Source organism: Gopherus evgoodei, chromosome 24 (assembly GCF_007399415.2).
Source record: "Gopherus evgoodei ecotype Sinaloan lineage chromosome 24, rGopEvg1_v1.p, whole genome shotgun sequence".
Taxonomy (NCBI): domain Eukaryota; kingdom Metazoa; phylum Chordata; order Testudines; family Testudinidae; genus Gopherus; species Gopherus evgoodei.
In genome coordinates, this window is record NC_044345.1 from 1,399,374 (window position 1) to 1,417,028 (window position 17,655).

The window sequence follows — 17,655 nt, forward strand, 5'->3', positions numbered from 1 at the left end:
ACTAAATGCAAATAGCCTTCAGACTAGATAAGCAGCTGCTCCAAAACGGACGCCCCCTCCCCCCCCGGGCTGCTTTTCTCCTCAAGCAAATACTAGGGGATCCCCCCTCCCTGCCTCTGCTCCAGCAAACAGGAGCTGTGTTTGTTTTTTACATAAGCAGCTCCGGGAGCCCTGAGTTCACAACAAAACAAAGAATGTTATCTTTACTTAAGCATTATGGGAAGCGTCCGGAGGTCAGTTACAGCGTAGTAAGATTAATCACTGTTTACACTGGCACCCCAGCACTGCAGCACCAGCGCTGTTCTCTTTATTCCTCTCGTCAAGGTGGAGTACAGCCAGCGCTGCAGCGAGGGAGATGCAGCGCTGTAGGTGCCTTGCAAGTGTGGACGGTGAGTAAGTTGCAGCGCTGTAAAGCCACCACCAGCACTGCAACTCTCCAGCGTAGCCAAGCCCTTAGGTTAGATATTAGGAAAATCTTTCTAACTCGAGGAGGAGTTAAACTCTGGAATAGGCTTCAAGGGAGGCCATGGAGTCCCCATCATTGGAAACTTTTAAAAACAAGTTGGACCAACCCCTGTCAGGGATGATCTAGGTTTACTTGGCCCATGACTTCTCAAGGTCCCTTTCAGCACCACATTTCTGTGATTCTGTTTGGCCTCAATTAACTTCCCATCTAATTGCCTCATCCTAGATTTGCAGGGCCAGTGTGTCAATATTTGCTGTGCTTCTTCCTGTGACAGCCAGTCTCATCACCCGCACGGTTCATGTGCCTCAGCCAAAGGACTCAAGATCCCTTAACTAAAACAGAAAAGACCATTCACCAAAACAATCAGCTCTTTCCCTCAGAAACCCCCCAGTCCCCAGTGAGCAGGACAGAAAAGGAACACGCAGTGCTGTCCTTCCTGCTATTTCACACTGCTGAATGGTTCAGCTGGAAAGGAAACCGAAAGCAGCTGAGAGTGTAAAGGACCGAATTCTGCTCTCAGTTGCACAGTCTTGACTCCCATTGACTCTAGAGTTGCCTCTAGAAGGACTGGAATAAGAGTAAAATGAGGGGAAGTCAGTAAAGGCAGGGGAAATAGAGGAAAATAACCTCTAGAGCAGTGGTTCTCAAGCTATTGTACTGATGACCCCTTTCTCATAGCGGGCCTCTGAGTTCAACCCGTTTATATATTCAACACCATTATAAATGCTGGAGGCAAAGCAGGGTTTGGGGTGGAGGCTGACAGCTCGTGCGACCCCCCACGGGGTCCCGACCCCCCAGTCTGAGAACCCCTGCTTTAGAGAGAGAGTTCCCCCTGAATACGGATGAACAGAAACTGATGTCTCTGCCCAGGAGTGGGAAATCCTCTGCAGCAACTTACTGGGACGAGGGGGAAAAATGTCCTCCAGGTTTCCTGTGGTTTCGGGCCCTTAGGTCTCTTTTCTGATCCCAACACCATTTGCACAGCTGGAATTTAACCTCATGGAGCCCCTAGTTAGCAACTCTGCAGCTTGTCATTCGCTGCAAGCATCTCATTGCCATGGCAGTTCGGAGCATCCTCTGTCCCTACGAGCAAAGGCGGAGCATGGCACTTGCAGTCAGAGAATGGGATTTTTTTCTGGGCCTTTATGATACTCTGTTGAGGATACTTTTTGATATTGTGGCCATTCCTGGGCACTGATGTGACAGTGCAAAGCACCGTTTATGCCACACTGGAATATGTCAATAGGCCCACTAGACGGGAAAACTGGCCTCCTTCCCAAAGACAAAATCCAAGCTTTCTCTTTAGGGAAAGGTCTGAATGGAGTTAGCCTCAACGGCCTGCCCCTAGATCCAGTTCAAACTGCTTTTTCCTGAGAGGAGTCCACCTCTGCAAAAGGCTGGGTGACATAAAGAAATTTAGCTGGCCTAAGCTGTCATTGGGGTCTGCCCTTGAGAGAGAGGCAGGGACGTCTGTCAAAGAGAAAAGGTTTAAACGAGGAAGTGCCCGGCAAAGATGCTGTGCAGAGAGTTGGCAGGCAGCTCAGATCCTGTCTGAGGGACAAAGTGACTAGGCACAGATGCGACAATTCAGACTGCTGCCTGACCGGCTTTCAACCTTCCTTTCCCCCATGCTGGAGACTGTCTTGGATTTGCACTCTGTGCGGTGAGAACAGCCAATGAGTTAATGACTCATGCAGCCTCTGGACCAAGGAGACTCGTTCTGCAGCATTAGGGCTAAACTCATTGGGGTCTATGCCACCACATCTGCTGTGGAAGGCTGTGTAAACTTCGAAATGAAGCCTCTGAAGGCCTGCACCAAAGTCTGGCCCTTCTGCAGCCTTGACCCGTTTGCTTCCGCACCACGGGAACCAGCAGCCCCTTCCCACTAGAGTTCCAAGAGCTAGGCTAGAGGCGTAGTGCAGGAGGGCCAGGCTGGTATCTGGAGTGACCGGTCACATGTTTGTCCTTGTCTCTTCCTCTACAAAGATTTAAGTTCCAGGCCGTGATAAACGGGCGCCGGTTCCCACCAGCAGAAGCAGGTAGCAAAAAACTGGCCAAGCAAGAGGCAGCTGCCAATGCCATGAAAATCCTGATGCGTGAAGCTGAGAACCAAGGGGAGGATGGCATGGAAGGGGAGGAGTCATTTGTCCCTGACAGCTCAGAAGCAGAGTTGGTGAGTCCCACACTATTTGTTCTGGGCGACATTCAGGCTGAAATCAGTGCCTTGATGCCTGTGTTCATAGCCCTTCTCTCCCAAAAGAGCTGTCCTCTGCTGCTGCTGAGATTTGCCATTCACAGATGCAGTGTCAAGACAGTATTTGGGGCAGGCTGGCCCAGCACTAGCTGTCAGGGGAGGGTGATGTAAAGGAGCTAGAGATTGTCCCTTCCCCAAAGGAAATGTGATTCCAAATTGAGTGTGGGGAAACTGTTTCAAGCCTGTATGAGGGCACCCCGCCTTTCTCTTTCTGGAATTGGCATTCTCAGGTGCTATTTGGGGATTGCCCAGAATGGGCAGAACGTTCCACCAAAGGCCTCACACTTCTCTTGCTTGTCGCAAAAGTGGCTTCTTTTGAGTACACAAAGGGGTGCGGAAGCAGAACCACAGATGTGAAGCTGCCATGCTCTTGTTGCAATGTGGTGCTCTTGGCTGGGTTGGCTTTGTCCTGTAGTTAGCATCTCCGAGTTGACAGAAGGTTGCAGCCCCTGGGCTAGTGCCTGACAACAGCAGCCTGTGAGTGGGAGCTCGGCTGAGTCACCTCTCTGTATCTCACCGTAGCCTGCACACCCAGAGCCAGAGCCTTCGTCTGCAGTGGCACAGCTACACTTGTCATCCGGGAAGAACCCCATCAGCATATTAATGGAATATGGACAGAAATCAGGGAACACATGTGAATTCCAGCTGCTGTCTCAGGAGGGACCACCCCATGACCCCAAGTATGGCACATAGTGTTAATTGGGGGGGTGGGTAGGGATTCTTCTCTTTATTTCCTCTCCAGTCAGAGGAACCAGCCACGTTACCCCATCTGTCCAGGTTCCCATACACTTCACTGTGTTACCTGAGTGCTCATCTTGCTCAAGGACGTCTGGACCTGGCTCCCCCGAGGCCCTATGTGCCCCAGAGAGAGGTCAAGGAATGCCTTCCTCCTGGGAGGCTGGGTGTCTGCAACCCAAGGACAGGTTCGGAGCTCAGGGGCCAGTCCTGAATACCATTCATGGCAGTGCCACACCAGTGCTTTTGGAGCATCCAGTCATCCTGATGCTCTTAAACTGCTGATAACTTGGAAATGTTCCTTGTGCATCTTTAGCCCGACTTGACCTGGGAGTTGGTGCAAAGAGCAGACCGAAGCGGCTGCTTTAACATTCTTCTCATGGTGTAACATCCTGCCAGGTTCAAATACTGTGTGAAGGTGGGTGAGCAGATGTTCCCCGCGGTGGTAGCCAACAGCAAGAAGGGAGCAAAGCAGATGGCAGCTGAGGTTGCTGTGAAGATCCTCCGTGGGGAAGCTGGGGGCCAGTTCTTCCCAGAACAGGTAGAAACACCTTGCATCCTTTACTCCTCCCTCCAGTAGGATTTTACCCCGGGCTGGCTGTGGCAGTTACCCTGCTGTAGTACATACTACTAACTATTTAACTGGCTCCTCTTGTCTAACTCTTCTTTAGCCCTCCGGAGAGGTCCTGAGTGAGCCGTCCCTGGATCCGCTTGTTGCCCAGCCTCTGAATCCGGATGAGTCAAAGGCAGCAAAAGCCAAGGGCGTCGGGGAGCTGATCAAATACCTCAATGCCAATCCCATCAGTGGCCTGCTGGAATACGCCCGTTCCAACGGGTTTGCAGCAGAGTTCAAAATGGTCGATCAGATGGGACCGCCTCACGATCCGAAGTAAGTCGCTGTGAATGTCCATGACAAAACTGGCACCGTCTGTGCCCTCCTGAAGTAAGTGCAGACTCCTGCCTAGGACAGCAAATTCCTGGTGAAAGCTGCAGGCTGATAACAGAGCTAGCTCCTGTCAGAGCGTCATCCACCTTCCTACAGCTGGCAGGTACAAATAAAAACCACTTGGTTTTTAAACCTTGCTCTCCTAGTGACATGCTGCTGCTCCCTCTGCAGGTTTGTCTACCAGGCCAAGGTGGGAGGCCGCTGGTTCCCAGCCGTGACTGCACACAACAAAAAGCAAGGCAAGCAGGAAGCAGCTGATGCGGCACTCAGAGTGCTGATTGGGGAAACGGAGAAGGCTGAGCGCACCGAAGGACCGAGCATCACAGAGGTAATTTCTCTCTCCCCAGAGCTAGGCTGTCACTTGTCCTTTTGTCCCAAAGCTACCCCCTGCAGATCAGCAACTTGTAAAGGTAGGGCCCAGCTGGGTCTGTTATCCTTTCCTGGCAGGTGCTAGACACACACATACTCTGACCCTGCCTCCTGGCAGCATCTGGTGCTGGACTGAACTAGCCCCAAACTCTGATCCCTGAGCGCTGAAGCGTAGTCCTGTGGGTAAGAGCAAGAGCACACACTGTGATTCTGCATTCCAAGTTCAGTCAGTCTTACGCCACCTTATGGCACCTTCAGATATCGCACTGCAGCTCCAAAGGGGCTGTGAACAAAGCTCTAATTCTGGCAGAATTGATGTCCTAGTTCTGCGCCATTCTGAGTCCTGCTTTGAGCTCTGCGATCTCCTAAGATGTGTGTTCTCTGCTGCAGAGCTGATCCTGGCAGATGAGATCTTGCCTAATAAAAGCGGATTCAGAGCAGTGCCCGAGAAGGCAGCCAGGTGCGCACCATACACTCTTCCCACAAGCACCCAGAGGAAGAATTCCTTAGGCACTGGTCCTATTGGCATCCAGCGGGGGTGGGCAGGCGAAGCCCGCCCACTTCTAAAGGGCCTCCCCCCAGCCTAAGGGGAGGACCCACAGGTCTGGGACACCAAATAAGTACGGGGGACAACTAATGAAAAAAAAACAGGATCGGGAGTGAGGTCATAGGGCTAAACGAAGGGAACCCGATGGGGACACCGAGCAGAGAACCCCGGACAACACCCACTGCTCCTCGAAGACGTCAAGGGAGCCAGTGGACGCCGCCCAGAGGAACTCTGCCCGGATGCGTGAGCAGACGGAGGAACGGAAATAGGCCCTACAGTCGCAGGAAATCCCATCGGCCAACCTCCTCTCTCTGGTGTTGTAGATGGCCAGTTTGGCCAGGGCCAAGAGGAGGTTGAGAAGGAGATCCCGCGACTTCGTGGGGCCACGGATGGGGAGCGTGTAGATAAAAAGGTGAGGGGAAAAGTGCAACCAAAAACGCAGGAAAATATTCAGGAGGAGCCGGAACAGGGGCTGCAACCTGGCACACTCCAAATAAACGTGCGCCAAGGTCTCCTTCTCACCACAGAAAGGGCAGGTGCTAGGGACAGATGTGAACCGCGCCAAGTACACGCCCGTGCTCACGGCTCCGTGAAGGAGCCTCCAACTGATATCCCCGGCGGGCCTCGGGACCAGGGCAGAGTACAAGCTGGCCCACCGGGGCTCCTCACCCTCGAGAGGCGGCAGGAGGTCCCGCCATTTGGTATCGGGGCGGGATGCGAGGGTGAGGTAGTGAAGGGTATGGAGCACGAGCGAGTACAGATGTTTCCGTGGCGCGGTCTGGAACAAAACCGGCTGCAGATCATGCAGCCGGCTGGCAGTGAAAGGGTGAGGGGGCCGATTGGGTCCACGGGGCAGGGGCCCGATAAAAATGTCCACGGGGCCTGGGGTGGAGGGTGGGCGGGGCGTGCCCTCTCGCAGGACCCGGTCGAGGTAAGCCCGAGCAGCGGGCAGTAAAGCGGCCTTCACCTCCTGAAGTACGCGCTGGGGAGTACGAGGTCTGGAGAGCCCCATGCGCTGAGCGAGCGTCAGGGGATCCAGCCAGTCTCCCCGGTCGTAGTCCAGGAGGTCTCCGACCCTGGTGACTCCCGCCGAGACCAACCTCTGGCACACCGTGGGGGACTCCGCCACCTGCACACGAAGCTGGGGATTGTGTAGCAGGGGCTCCGCGAGGAGGTCAACCCCCACGGTGGCCGCCACGGACCTGGTCGTTGAAAAGAGCTTCCAGGTCCGGAGGAGGTCTTGGTAGAAGACCGGCAGCCCGGAGAGGTCTCGCGGAAGACCTCTCGGATGGAGGTAAAAGAGCTGCCGGTCGTATCGGAGCCCTCGAAAGCGGCGGAGGAAGGCGTGTGCCAATACACTCCACGCCGGACTACCCGCACCAAACAGGAGCCTCTGCAGGGCCTGGAGGCGGAAGACATGGACCTGAGCGCGTAAGCACTTCAGGCCCTGCCCCCCCTCCTCCAGGGGCAGGTGGAGGACCCCTGCAGAGACCCAGTGCGTCCCTGGCCAAAAGAACTCCAGAATCACTGTCCGGAGGTTGGCCAGGAAATCCTTAGGCACTGGTGACAGAGATCCTACCAGCTAAGTCCCAGGGAGCTGGGACAGAATTGTTTCTTACTGTTCAGTTTTGAACGTTCTCAGTGACTGGGGTTTCCAGTCCTTCCCTGGAGAGACTGTTCCTCACCCCAGTATACCTTGCTGTCAGGAAGCCAGACTATCCACTGATGCGGGGCTCAGAGCCGAGTGTGGGTGCAGCAGAGTTCTCTAAAGAGGTGTCCGCTCCACGCCGTGGTAATCTCTGCGTTTGCAACCCAAAACTGCATTGGCCTTTTGTGCTGTTCTAGCCCATGGCAAACTCACCTGCTCTTTCCCTTGGCATTTGTGCTCTCTGGATTCTGCCCTCCCACTGAACAGCTGTCTTTCTGGCTGGCTTCCTTCTCCAGTCTTTATTTACGTCAATGAATAACCTGCGTGTGATCCCTTAGCAATGCTGGTGTTGTGTGCCCCTTCCAGCTCCCGGTGAGCGGCAGTACCCTGCATGATCAGATAGCGATGCTGAGCCACCAGCGCTTCAACGCCCTCACTGCTCGCATCCAGCACAGCCTACTCGGACGGAAGATCCTGGCTGCAATCATCATGAGGCGAGGGGAAGAGGGCCTGGGAGTTGTAGTCAGCATTGGCACGGGTATGAGCCACTGCTTCCAGCATGCATTGAACTCAGACTCCCTGGCTAGATACGTTTCTTACTAGAAGTAGGCACTGGCCATTCCTATGGGCCCCTTCAGGGAGAGTGGGACACAGTCTCCTCTTAACATCCTACGGGTTAAAGAATGTTCCCATGGTGTCACCAGGGAACTAGTTACAAAAGGAGAAAACAAAGCGAACGTGCTTTCATCTGTATCGCTCGTAATCTTTGCTTGCACTGCTACACGCTAGCCTGTGCATCAGCGCATGGATTTTCCCTCCTGGCATCAAACAGCACGAGCTCCTAAGGCTGCCCTCAGCTTTAGATTTCTAAATCCCCCTCTCCTTAGGTAGTTGGCACTGCTTTGCCTCCCCTCAGAGGATGGGCAGCTGAGGCCTCCGGGTTTGAAGGGACACTGACGTCAAGCTGGGTAGTTCTAGATTTGTGCTGCTCATAAAAGGAGGCAAGCGATTTCTGTGTGGAGTAGAATTCTGTCCTGTTCATTTCTGATGGACTTGGCCGGGATAATGATCCCCGGTAACTGGGGCCACGGTGCTTAGGAGCCCAGAGCAGTAAGACTTGGTGAGATCAAACACTGCCTTTTCAAAGGAGCCCACCCATGCGTGGGCATTGTGAGACTCTTCCTCCCCTCCCCTCTAGGTAATCGCTGCGTGAAGGGGGAGGAGCTGAGCCTGAAGGGAGAGACTGTGAATGACTGCCATGCAGAAATCATTTCCCGACGAGGCTTCATGAGGTGAGAGACAGGGGAATCTTTATTCTCTGTTTGGAGGGAGTCTCAGGAGAAAGGCATGAAAGGGAGCACCCAGCTGCCTGTATTGTCCTGGACCTCTGCCTAGCAGGCAAACCCCTCTCCAGGAGCACAGCCAGCGTCGGTTTCTGCAGAGAACACTGGTGCCTAGGAGCCGTGGTTGCCAACATCTATCTGGCTGTGAAGCACGATGACACTGTCTTACAAGGAAGGGTTTGCGTGACTGTAGCATCCCACATTCTCCTACAAGTATCCCTCTCCACTGACTTGCGGGGAGTTTGAGTTCTGTTACCTGTTCAGTCCTTGGCTTCTGGGCTGAAACCTCTCCTGGGTTTCCTGCCCTCATGCGCCCAAACTGACAAACAGAGCTAACCACATCATGTGTTTCACTGGAGCTCTTTTCCACCGTCAACAGAGACTGCGGTTGGGGCACTGCCTGTCCTGGTCACATGTGGGGGTTGGGGTGGTTCTGACCTCTGGAACGAGGCCATCTTCTGACCCATCGTGTTTGTTTCCAGGTTTCTCTACAGTGAGCTGATGAAGTACAATCCCGCCGATCCCTCCTCCGCAGAACAGAGCATATTTGAGTCAGCAGGAGAAAACAGGCTCAAAATAAAAGACGACGTTACCTTTCACCTCTATGTCAGGTCTGCACAGCGCATAGCACTGCTAAGCTTTCCTGAGGCCGCCCCATTAATCTGCCCTGGCTGATCTGGGTCTGCTGATGGCCGTGAGCCCCAGGCTGTCCCCTGACCTTCCCAGTCCCCGTGTACCAATAGGTTTGGGTGCTGGATGGTAGGGGTTGCAGTGCCTTTCTGAGAGGGCTGCATGGTGCACGCTGTCATGGAATGATGCTGTTGATACCTCACTCTTCTATAGCATTCAGGGGGCTTTAAATCTATAATGTATGTGTCCTCCCACACCCACGGGTGCTCAGGAAGTAAAGGTAAAGCTGCACGTATGGACCAGTCTGGAGTGGCAGTGACTAGAGCAGACCTCAATAACAAACTCCCCCAGGGCAGTAACTATCGTGCTGAGCCAGCAGAGGAGTCTCGCATGGCCTGCGTTATTTCCAGGTCCTTTGGGTTTACACTAACTCGACAGGGGCTGTTGGTTTGTTTCTAGCACAGCGCCTTGTGGAGATGGGGCCCTCTTCGATAAATCCTGCAGTGACCAGGCAAGCACGGCGGGGGAGAGCCAGCATCAGCCTCTCTTTGAGAATCCCAAGCAGGGTAAACTGCGCACCAAGGTGGAGAATGGTGAGTCTTGCAAAGCCTCAAGGGCCCTCGTGCCGAGCGTGCTGCAGCGCCGAGGATGCCGGCGTCTGTATCTTCCAGTCACACGGAGGATCCGCTGCGGGAAGTGCTCCCTGCTGATAACCCCTGGCCAGATGCGGGGCTTAGCTCCATTAAGCTCTTCCACATGGCAACGTGATTTGGAGAATCAGAGCCCTGGGGCCAAAGGCTAGGCGTTTCGCAGCTACCTCCCTAGGAGAGGACCAGACCCTCCGCTCTCCTGTGTCAGACAGAGAGCTGCAGGAGATGGAGAGGGGAGCTAGTATGGGGAGGGGGTTAGCGTGTATCCCCGGCAGTCTGAGCGCCCACAGGGTTAGGCACTGGAGAGGTGATGTCGTCCTGCAGGCCTTTCTTCCATTGGTGCTTGTCGCTGCCTGAGGATATAGTGGGTGAAGACCGGAGGGTTAGAGGATGGGTGAAGTGGGCGGCGGGGGGCCGTGTGGGTGGAAAGTCACTCTCTGCCCTCAGTGCTTTTGTGTGAATCCAGCATCCACACTCATGTGGCACTGACCTCCTTTCCAAGCGCAAGCTAATTGAGCTTCAGCCGTGTGAAAACCTGCCTCTCTCTAGTCAACCCAGCTCTCTCTCTCTGCTTGGCACGAGAGCTTGCCCAGCAGAACCTGGCATGCAGGAGCATGTTGTCCTCTGTCTGCGTGGGGTCATGGCGTCTCGGAGGTGTGCATCTTCACTCCAGGGAGCTCATGGAGCGTAGCCTGCGCCCTTGGTGGCAGGGAGGTTTGTAGCGGTGTGGGCTGGCTGGCTCTTTGCTAATTCACTTTCCTTCTCCCGCAGGGGAAGGCACCATTCCCGTGGAGTCGAGTGACATTGTGCCTACGTGGGATGGGATCCAGCATGGGGAGAGGCTGCGCACCATGTCCTGCAGTGACAAAATCCTGCGCTGGAACGTGCTTGGCCTGCAAGGGGCATTGTTGTCGCATTTCATGCAGCCAGTGTATCTCAGCTCCATTACGCTTGGTAGGAAACCCTGGGCACACTGTGCTCTCATTGCATTCAGGAGCTGGGCTGCGTACGCCAAGTGCCAGTAACCTCCTTACTGCAGTAATGGAAAAGAAATTCAGCAGGGGCGTGGGAACCGAAGGCTAAAATGTTGATTCCAGCAGAGGTGCACCATTAGGAAACACATGGGACCTTGTGGATTTTAACCACAGGGATACGTGGGGATTTTCTCCTTGGGTCTTCGTTTGGATGTGTGAGGATGAGGGGGAGACCGAAGCTGCCTGTAAATGTTTTATGGCCACAGATGTTGCAATCTGTAAAACTGAACCCTTCACATATTAATGACCAAGGACGTATCTAGTCGTAGGAAAATTGCTGTCCTGAACCTTTCCCACCTCAGGCTTTCTGAGCAGAGCGGTGCATCTTCTCAGATTTCTGCCTGCCCATTAACAATGCAGCTGCTCTGTTTCCTAATGCCTGCATGTGCTTTTCCCAGGTTACCTGTACAGCCAGGGTCACCTGACACGTGCAATCTGCTGCCGCATGTCAAGAGACGGGAGCACGTTTGAAGCGGGTCTCCAGGCTCCGTATCATGTTAAACATCCCGAGGTACCATAGGCTGGCAGCTCTTAATGGTTCCATTCTCTCCTCTCTGCACAAGGGTCCAGCCGTCTGCACTGGTGCATTTTGTATTAGTGGGACTCGGTAGACTACCTGCCAGACGGTTAATGCTCAGTGACCTGCCACCTTCCAGCTGTAGCAGGAAAGTTTAACTTCCTTCTGGTATTTGTGGGACCAGAGACCTGGCTCAGGACAGACAGATCTTAGTGGCTGGTTCTGGGCTTCTCTATCTTTCGGCCCGCTGCCACATCTGGCCAGGTGTGAACGGTTAATGAGACCTTTGTGCATACAATGGTGCCTGGGCACGACTCAGGGGACTCTCCGGAGTTCATGCATGCCAGGTCTAACCAGAGCCCCGGTGACCCATCTCTCTCTTGAGGGTGTCGTGGGACGATCTTTGAATTGGTGCGTGGCGTAGCTGAGATTGACAAACATCATAAATGTTTTGCCGGTGGGGGGAGCTAGAATGCAAAGCAATTGCCAGGCACTCCAGCTGGCAGGTCGCTAGTGGGGCCACAGGTGAGAGGCTTCAGCTGCATTACCCGCCTGCCAGTGCTGAGAGCCATGCACCCCTCCCAGCTGTGTGCATGTGCCACATAGTCTGCTGGGCCAACCCGCTTGTCTCCCTCTGGCCACCTAGGTGGGGAGAGTTAGCGTGTACGACTCCGCCAGGCAGACGGGCAAGACCAAGGAGTCGAGTGTGAACTGGTGTCTTGCCGATGGAAGCGAGGTGGAAGTCCTGGATGGCACAAAAGGCAAAGTCGACGGGTGAGCTTTGATGCCTTGCCAGAGGCTGGCTCTAGGGGAGCGTGTGAAGGGGCCGGTTCTCCGTGCTGTCCCTGCAGTGTGGGAGGACCTGGGGGACTGGACCCCCAACCCCAGCTAAAATGGGGATTAATTGCAATCAGAACAGACTCGCCACCAGCTGGTCTCAGTCACTGGGCACGCGGCTCCAATTGCTCCCACGCACGGAGCTGTCCTGCCAGTGGGACCTTCGTTTCCCAGCCCCAGTAGCCAGAGCACTCCGACAAGTCCAGTGGAAGCCCTGGCACGCAAGGGGCGGAGCGCTGGGCTTTCACTGTGGCAGTCGCTCTTGGTCGCTAGAGTGGAAACGTTTAGATAAACAGTTTGGAGGCAGATTTTCCCTGTGAAATGTTCTTGTCAGTTGTGGACCAGGCCTATGTAGGGGGCCCAATTGTGCTAAACAGGCACAGAGCAAAAGACAGTCACTGCCCCAGAGCGCGCCCTGTCCACACATGGGCCTCCTGAGTTCTGTTCCTGACTCTGCTGGTGATCTCTGGTGACCATTACCCTTCTGCCCACGTGCGAGGGTATCCCAGGCGCTGCAAGGCGTAGCTGCTGTGTGATCCCGGGTGCTGCATCGCTTTGCTTGTTGTTACCCTCGGGTACAGTTACAGCCCAGACTCTGCCCGCCCGGATCCGATGGCAGGACCGCGCCCTACATCCTCAGCAGCTGTTTGCCTCCTTGCCCCAGCTCCAGTCCCTGGGGTTTTCATTCTGTTCGTGTCCTTCCCCTTTCCAGACCAAAGCTCGAGGTGTCCCGCGTGTCCAAGAGGAGCATGTTTGCTCTGTTCCAGCAGCTTTGTGCCAAGGCTGACCGCAAAGACCTGCAGAACCTTGTGCTGTACTCGGATGCCAAGGAGGCAGCCTCAGCCTACCAGGGAGCCAAGCAGCACTTCTTCACGGCGCTGGAGGAGATGAGCTATGGGAGCTGGATCTGCAAACCCCAGGAAGAGGAGAACTTCTCTCTCGCCGAGGCATAATGAGCTGCCCTCTGTGTGTGTGTCTGTGTGTTCTTTTGTTTTCTTCTTTTGTTTTTTTAAATGGAGCCAGTAGCGTTGACTAGGATTGTGAATTCCCCTGGGTCTCTCCTCCTTTTGATTATCCTGGCAGCACATGTTGATTCTGCTGGAAGGGACTCCTGCGTTCATATTGCATTCTTTCGACGTGAGTGTACACTCGGCACATGGTGGTGAGGAGACGCGAGCATGTGAGTGTTTGGACGAGGGAATCCACACTGTCCATGCATTTAAATGAAACCACAGGGGAGCCTGCTCCTGTGTCCCTTCATCACAGCAGCTGGGGGGAACTCAGCTTTTCACTTGTCAAATGCGTTATCTCAATAGGATCATTTTAAACAGTATGTGGGTACTTCCCAGCCTCATATCCTCTCCCTCAACACTTCCCTCTGATTTGCAAGATGATTCCTGCAGCTATTGGTAAACTCCCCAGGACTTTTTCTTCCCAGCAGTCCTGCTGGGTGGGCACAAATTGGTTTGAAGACAAGGTGATCTCTTGCAACTGCTATTTAATTCTGGGATCTGCCCTAGGGCATAGCACAAGTCGTGAGGAACTCAGGGCTAGTGGCAGATTGCATGTACGACCTGATCTAGATCTCCATAGTTAGCAGGCGTGTTCCTGGCTTTGGTGTGATAGCCTCGTCTGAGATACCCGGTTGATTATGAGGGTTGGGTCTTGGTTTCTGGAGTCCTGCTGAGATGGGCCATTCTAAAACCCTGCTGGACACGTCCCCCTGCGAGGGAGGCGAGTGGCACCCAAGGGTGGGTGTCCCAGACTTGCCAGTTAGGGTGGCACCACTTTAAAATGCGCATCAGTGAAGTGGAGCTTTTCCTCCTCACCCCAAACGCTCCTTCGACCAGTTTCCTGACTAGCCCGTGGCTGGTTCAGTTGCAGCACAGCCCTTTACTGAAATGGGACCAGGGATCTTTTAGAGCCTGGCCCGTTTTTAAACCCTGCCTTGAAACGGTCATTAATTTTATCTTGTCCACAGGCCTCGGGCCCAGCCAGCCTCTCCTCTTGGTTGTTTGCAGGAATCTAAGACACCTTCGTGGGTGATGGGATCTAAGGCAGGTTCTGTCCGCGCTGGGAACGCTGATTGGTGGCTATGCGCCTGCCTGCCCTCTCTGCAGGCCTGTGTCTGGGCAGCCCTGGGGAATGGTGGTCGTGGGGCTGCCTGCCGGCGCGGTGCTAGCAGGGCCAGCAAATTTCTTCTTCCTTCTTGGAGGAAGCACAGGCCTCTCAGCTAATGGACCCAGTCCCATCCAGCCTGCCTGGACCTAGAATCCCAGGCCCCGGGCCGTGGGATCAGCTTGCTCCAGAGGTCGGTTGTGTTTGGCCTGAGCTGGCCTGGGCTTTGTCAGAAGCTAGTCTGGGTTAGCCTGGTCCTGGGGGAAGGGGCGAATGGATTGCTCCGGAATTGAGTGGCACTGTGAGCGGTCAAGTACGTTGCAGTGCAGGAGGCTGGGGGCAGGGCAGGGCAGGGGGTGGGCTGCCCCTCTAAAGTAATTGAAGGGAGACCCAGACGTGTTCTTACTCCACAGTTCCAGTATCTTCTTGTGCCATCTCCACCCCACCCCCATTTATTTTATTTGTAATTAGTTGCACTGTCAGCGGGTCAGAGCAATTCCTGTTGTGCATCATTTGGGGACTGTCTCCTGCAAACTCGTCCTACCCTCACCCCCTTTCTTTTCTGTAGTGTCGGATTCCTTCTCTTGTCGCACTGGTTCCGGGGAGCTGAATGGAAACAAATGTAAATTTATTCATGGGAGAACTGTAACCCTCCCTTTTATTTTATTTTAATTTTTGTAAGTCTGCTTTTAAGTGCCCCTCGGTATTGATGATTTGAAGTCCTAACATTCCGCATAAAAATAAAAAAAAATCTGTATTGTTAGACAGCTCCGCCCTGTGGGTTAATTCCTGGGACACGAACAGGGGGGCCAAAGCTGGTGTTAAATGGCAGCGAGCATGGAGATGGAGTCGCTCAGAAGAGAAAGGGTGGAGTTATTTGATCATCAGCTGGACAAGTGCTGACGGCTGCACCATGTCCCGTGCTGAGTTCATAACCAGGTGGGGCTCTGCCTCTGAATGGCAGGTCTGTGCAGAGGAGCAGCTCTGCTGGGGCAGATTAAATCTCTCCCCCCTCAAAGTTCTCGAGTGAATTCTGAAGTGACGTCGTCCCTGGCCCCAGGCTTGCTCTGCCATCACTGGAGCTAGGGGCACCCTTCTGTCCATCCCTGGGCACTTACCTGCATAGCCCCAGGCAATAACCCCCCCACACACACACAGGGGAGACAGTTGGCAACTCATGGATTTAAAGGCCAGAAGGGACCATCCAGTCTAACCTCCTGGGTGACACAGGCCAGGCAGTGTCAGCCCAGTGACTCGTGTCTGGCTAACGCATGGCCAGCTGGATCCGAAGTCCTCAGCAGATCGACTCCACCTCTCCCCTGGTTCCAGTGGCTGATCACCCTCCACATTAACAATCTGCCCTTAATCTTGCCCGGCTGCCTTGGGGATTGGCTGAGGGGTTGGGCTCCCCCCTCCTGGAGGGGGGGCAGGGAGTAATTCTCTAACTCCCAGAGCAGTGCCAGAGTGGGCGAGCCCAGGGCCCTTGGGGCGTGGGGCCTTGTCAGGCAGCCCCCCAGCTAGACATGAAGGAACTCTGACCGTGTGAGTCGCCGCCCTGTGGGTTTCATCGTGCTGGGAGTGCTGCTAACGGACGTCTCCATGAGGTGCCGTGTGCGGCTGACCGACCGTCCTGGTAACAGAGAGGCTGGGAGCGCAGCACCTGCACCGCGCGGCCCCATAGCACAGGATGCTGTTACATTTGAGCTCAAGCTTATTTAAGACGGAGACTGTCCTGCCCAAGAACAGTTTTATTACATGTCAGAACAGTTACAGCCTCCCTTCGAAACAGAGCCCTTCCTGCAGCACCGCTGGTTCTCGCTTGGCTCGGAGCAGGACGAAGATGCTGGTGACCAGGCGTGCCAGCGACGGACGCTTAGGCCATTTGGAAAACTAAGGAAAACAGCAAAACTGCTGACGCCTGGGGCTCCTGGCCACAGCCAGCTGGAGCAGAAGAGTCACTCGATCCCCTGCAGGGCCCATGGCTATTGCTCTGCAGTAGGGTTTTGCCTCGTGGCCACCCAGCAGCCACTCTTGTATTTTTAATGGGGTCCCACTGTAACCACTGGGAAACCAGGTGCCTTCAGAGCTAAGCAAGGGGGACTTGAAAATGACTCGGTGAAACCATGATGCAAAGAGGCTAAAGAGACTCCTTCAAAGCACCCAGTCGTTGCATGCGCAGAGTTCACCCTGCCCGCCATCCATTGCATGGTGCTGCTCATGCCATGAAGGGACTCTGTTACGTACCCGGTGAGTAAAGGCTTGGTGCTGCACCCTCCTGTGTCTGGGGGATGTGAGGGAGGAGTTAGAAGCAGAACCCAAAAGCACGACTGATCCGCAGTTTAAAGCGAAGGGGTGGGAGTAGACAGAGAACGGGAGCTGGCTTCATGCGTCCAGTCTAGCGCACATGGGGGCAGCATCCCACCTGGCTGCCTAGCGTCGCTGCCATCTTTCCAGGCGCTGTGTGCAATAGCTGGGCTGCACCTGGAGGTGAGGCTGGATTTCCGCCCCCGAATGCTAGGCTGGCGTTGCAGGGCTCTGCTCCAGCTGGGCCCAAAGACTTTGGATTCTGCCACCGTGCAAAGGCAGGAGAGGGCGTGTCCCTGAGCTGCTCTGCAGCAGAACCCTGGGCTAAGTGGTTGGGGGGTGGGACCGTCATCCTGACCGCTCAGTGGGTAGCTGACCAGCAAGGCCAGTGTTCTCCAGCCCGTGGGGGTCATCTGGCACAGGTGTTTCATACTCAAACATCTTTAGATTTGAAATATCACTAAAATCTAGTCCTGCACCCCTAGAGGGCAAAGCTGGGTGCAGTGTAAGTGGCAATCTGCCAGCGGCTGGCTGTTCGGGAGCAGGCTGGGACCCTCTGTGCCTGGCTGGGGGGAAAGCCGAGAAATTACTGGCTGATTGTTTACAGAGGAGCAGCGGGATGTACTCAGCCTGTCCCTCTGCTCCATGCCCTTCCACGCAGCCTGGAGGATTAGCGCTATTTATAGGAGATGCTTGATTTCAGATTTTCCCCAGGGAGGCTAATTCTTGCCTGCCTAGGGACCGTGGCACCAGCCTTGCATTTCCATTCTGCACATGGACTGTTCATCTCCCTCCACCCCACATCAGCTCCCAGGGCACCAGCCAGGGGCCTGGACACAGTTTCTAATCGTGCTGCAGCTGTATCTGCTGCCTCTCACCCCCCAGCAGAGCTGGAACCTGTGAGGGGATGGCCCTAGGGCTCCGTCGGAAGGAGCAGCAGTGGGATCTTTTACCCACGGACTGACAGTCGTACTGAGATCTGACGAGCCACCCTCGGAGTCTTGCAGAGGGAAACAAAAAGAGCAGAGCAACCCGGGGCCACATGCGACTCCTGGGTGTGTCTGCAAGGATCCTAATCAAGCTGGCTCATGGCTGTAATAATCATTCTCTCGCTCTATGGAGGTCCCAGTGGCATCAGCTAAACCTGCCTCCCCTTTGTCCTGTGCGCCGCCTCGCAGCACAATGCACTTTAACACCCTCTGTGGTGACACTGGTGGAATCCAGCTTTGCTGCATGTTCACGCCTGTGTTTCACTGC

General features: G+C 54.7%; 1 protein-coding gene across 2 annotated transcripts in view; it reads left to right on the plus strand.

The window, feature by feature from the left end:
• The window catches only part of ADAR (adenosine deaminase RNA specific), a 32,129-nt gene extending 17,268 nt beyond the window's left edge, over positions 1 to 14,861 (plus strand). For both annotated transcript variants that reach the window (XM_030541801.1, XM_030541800.1), the window contains exons 3-15: positions 2,453 to 2,639; positions 3,243 to 3,400; positions 3,855 to 3,996; positions 4,127 to 4,344; positions 4,573 to 4,729; positions 7,332 to 7,503; positions 8,164 to 8,257; positions 8,791 to 8,919; positions 9,398 to 9,531; positions 10,360 to 10,542; positions 11,021 to 11,133; positions 11,786 to 11,913; positions 12,689 to 14,861. In XM_030541801.1, coding sequence (XP_030397661.1) covers positions 2,453 to 2,639; positions 3,243 to 3,400; positions 3,855 to 3,996; positions 4,127 to 4,344; positions 4,573 to 4,729; positions 7,332 to 7,503; positions 8,164 to 8,257; positions 8,791 to 8,919; positions 9,398 to 9,531; positions 10,360 to 10,542; positions 11,021 to 11,133; positions 11,786 to 11,913; positions 12,689 to 12,929 — 2,056 coding nt within the window. In that variant the 3' untranslated portion in view covers positions 12,930 to 14,861. The remainder of the gene's footprint in view (positions 1 to 2,452; positions 2,640 to 3,242; positions 3,401 to 3,854; positions 3,997 to 4,126; positions 4,345 to 4,572; positions 4,730 to 7,331; positions 7,504 to 8,163; positions 8,258 to 8,790; positions 8,920 to 9,397; positions 9,532 to 10,359; positions 10,543 to 11,020; positions 11,134 to 11,785; positions 11,914 to 12,688) is intronic.
• The last annotated feature ends 2,794 nt before the right edge of the window (positions 14,862 to 17,655 follow it).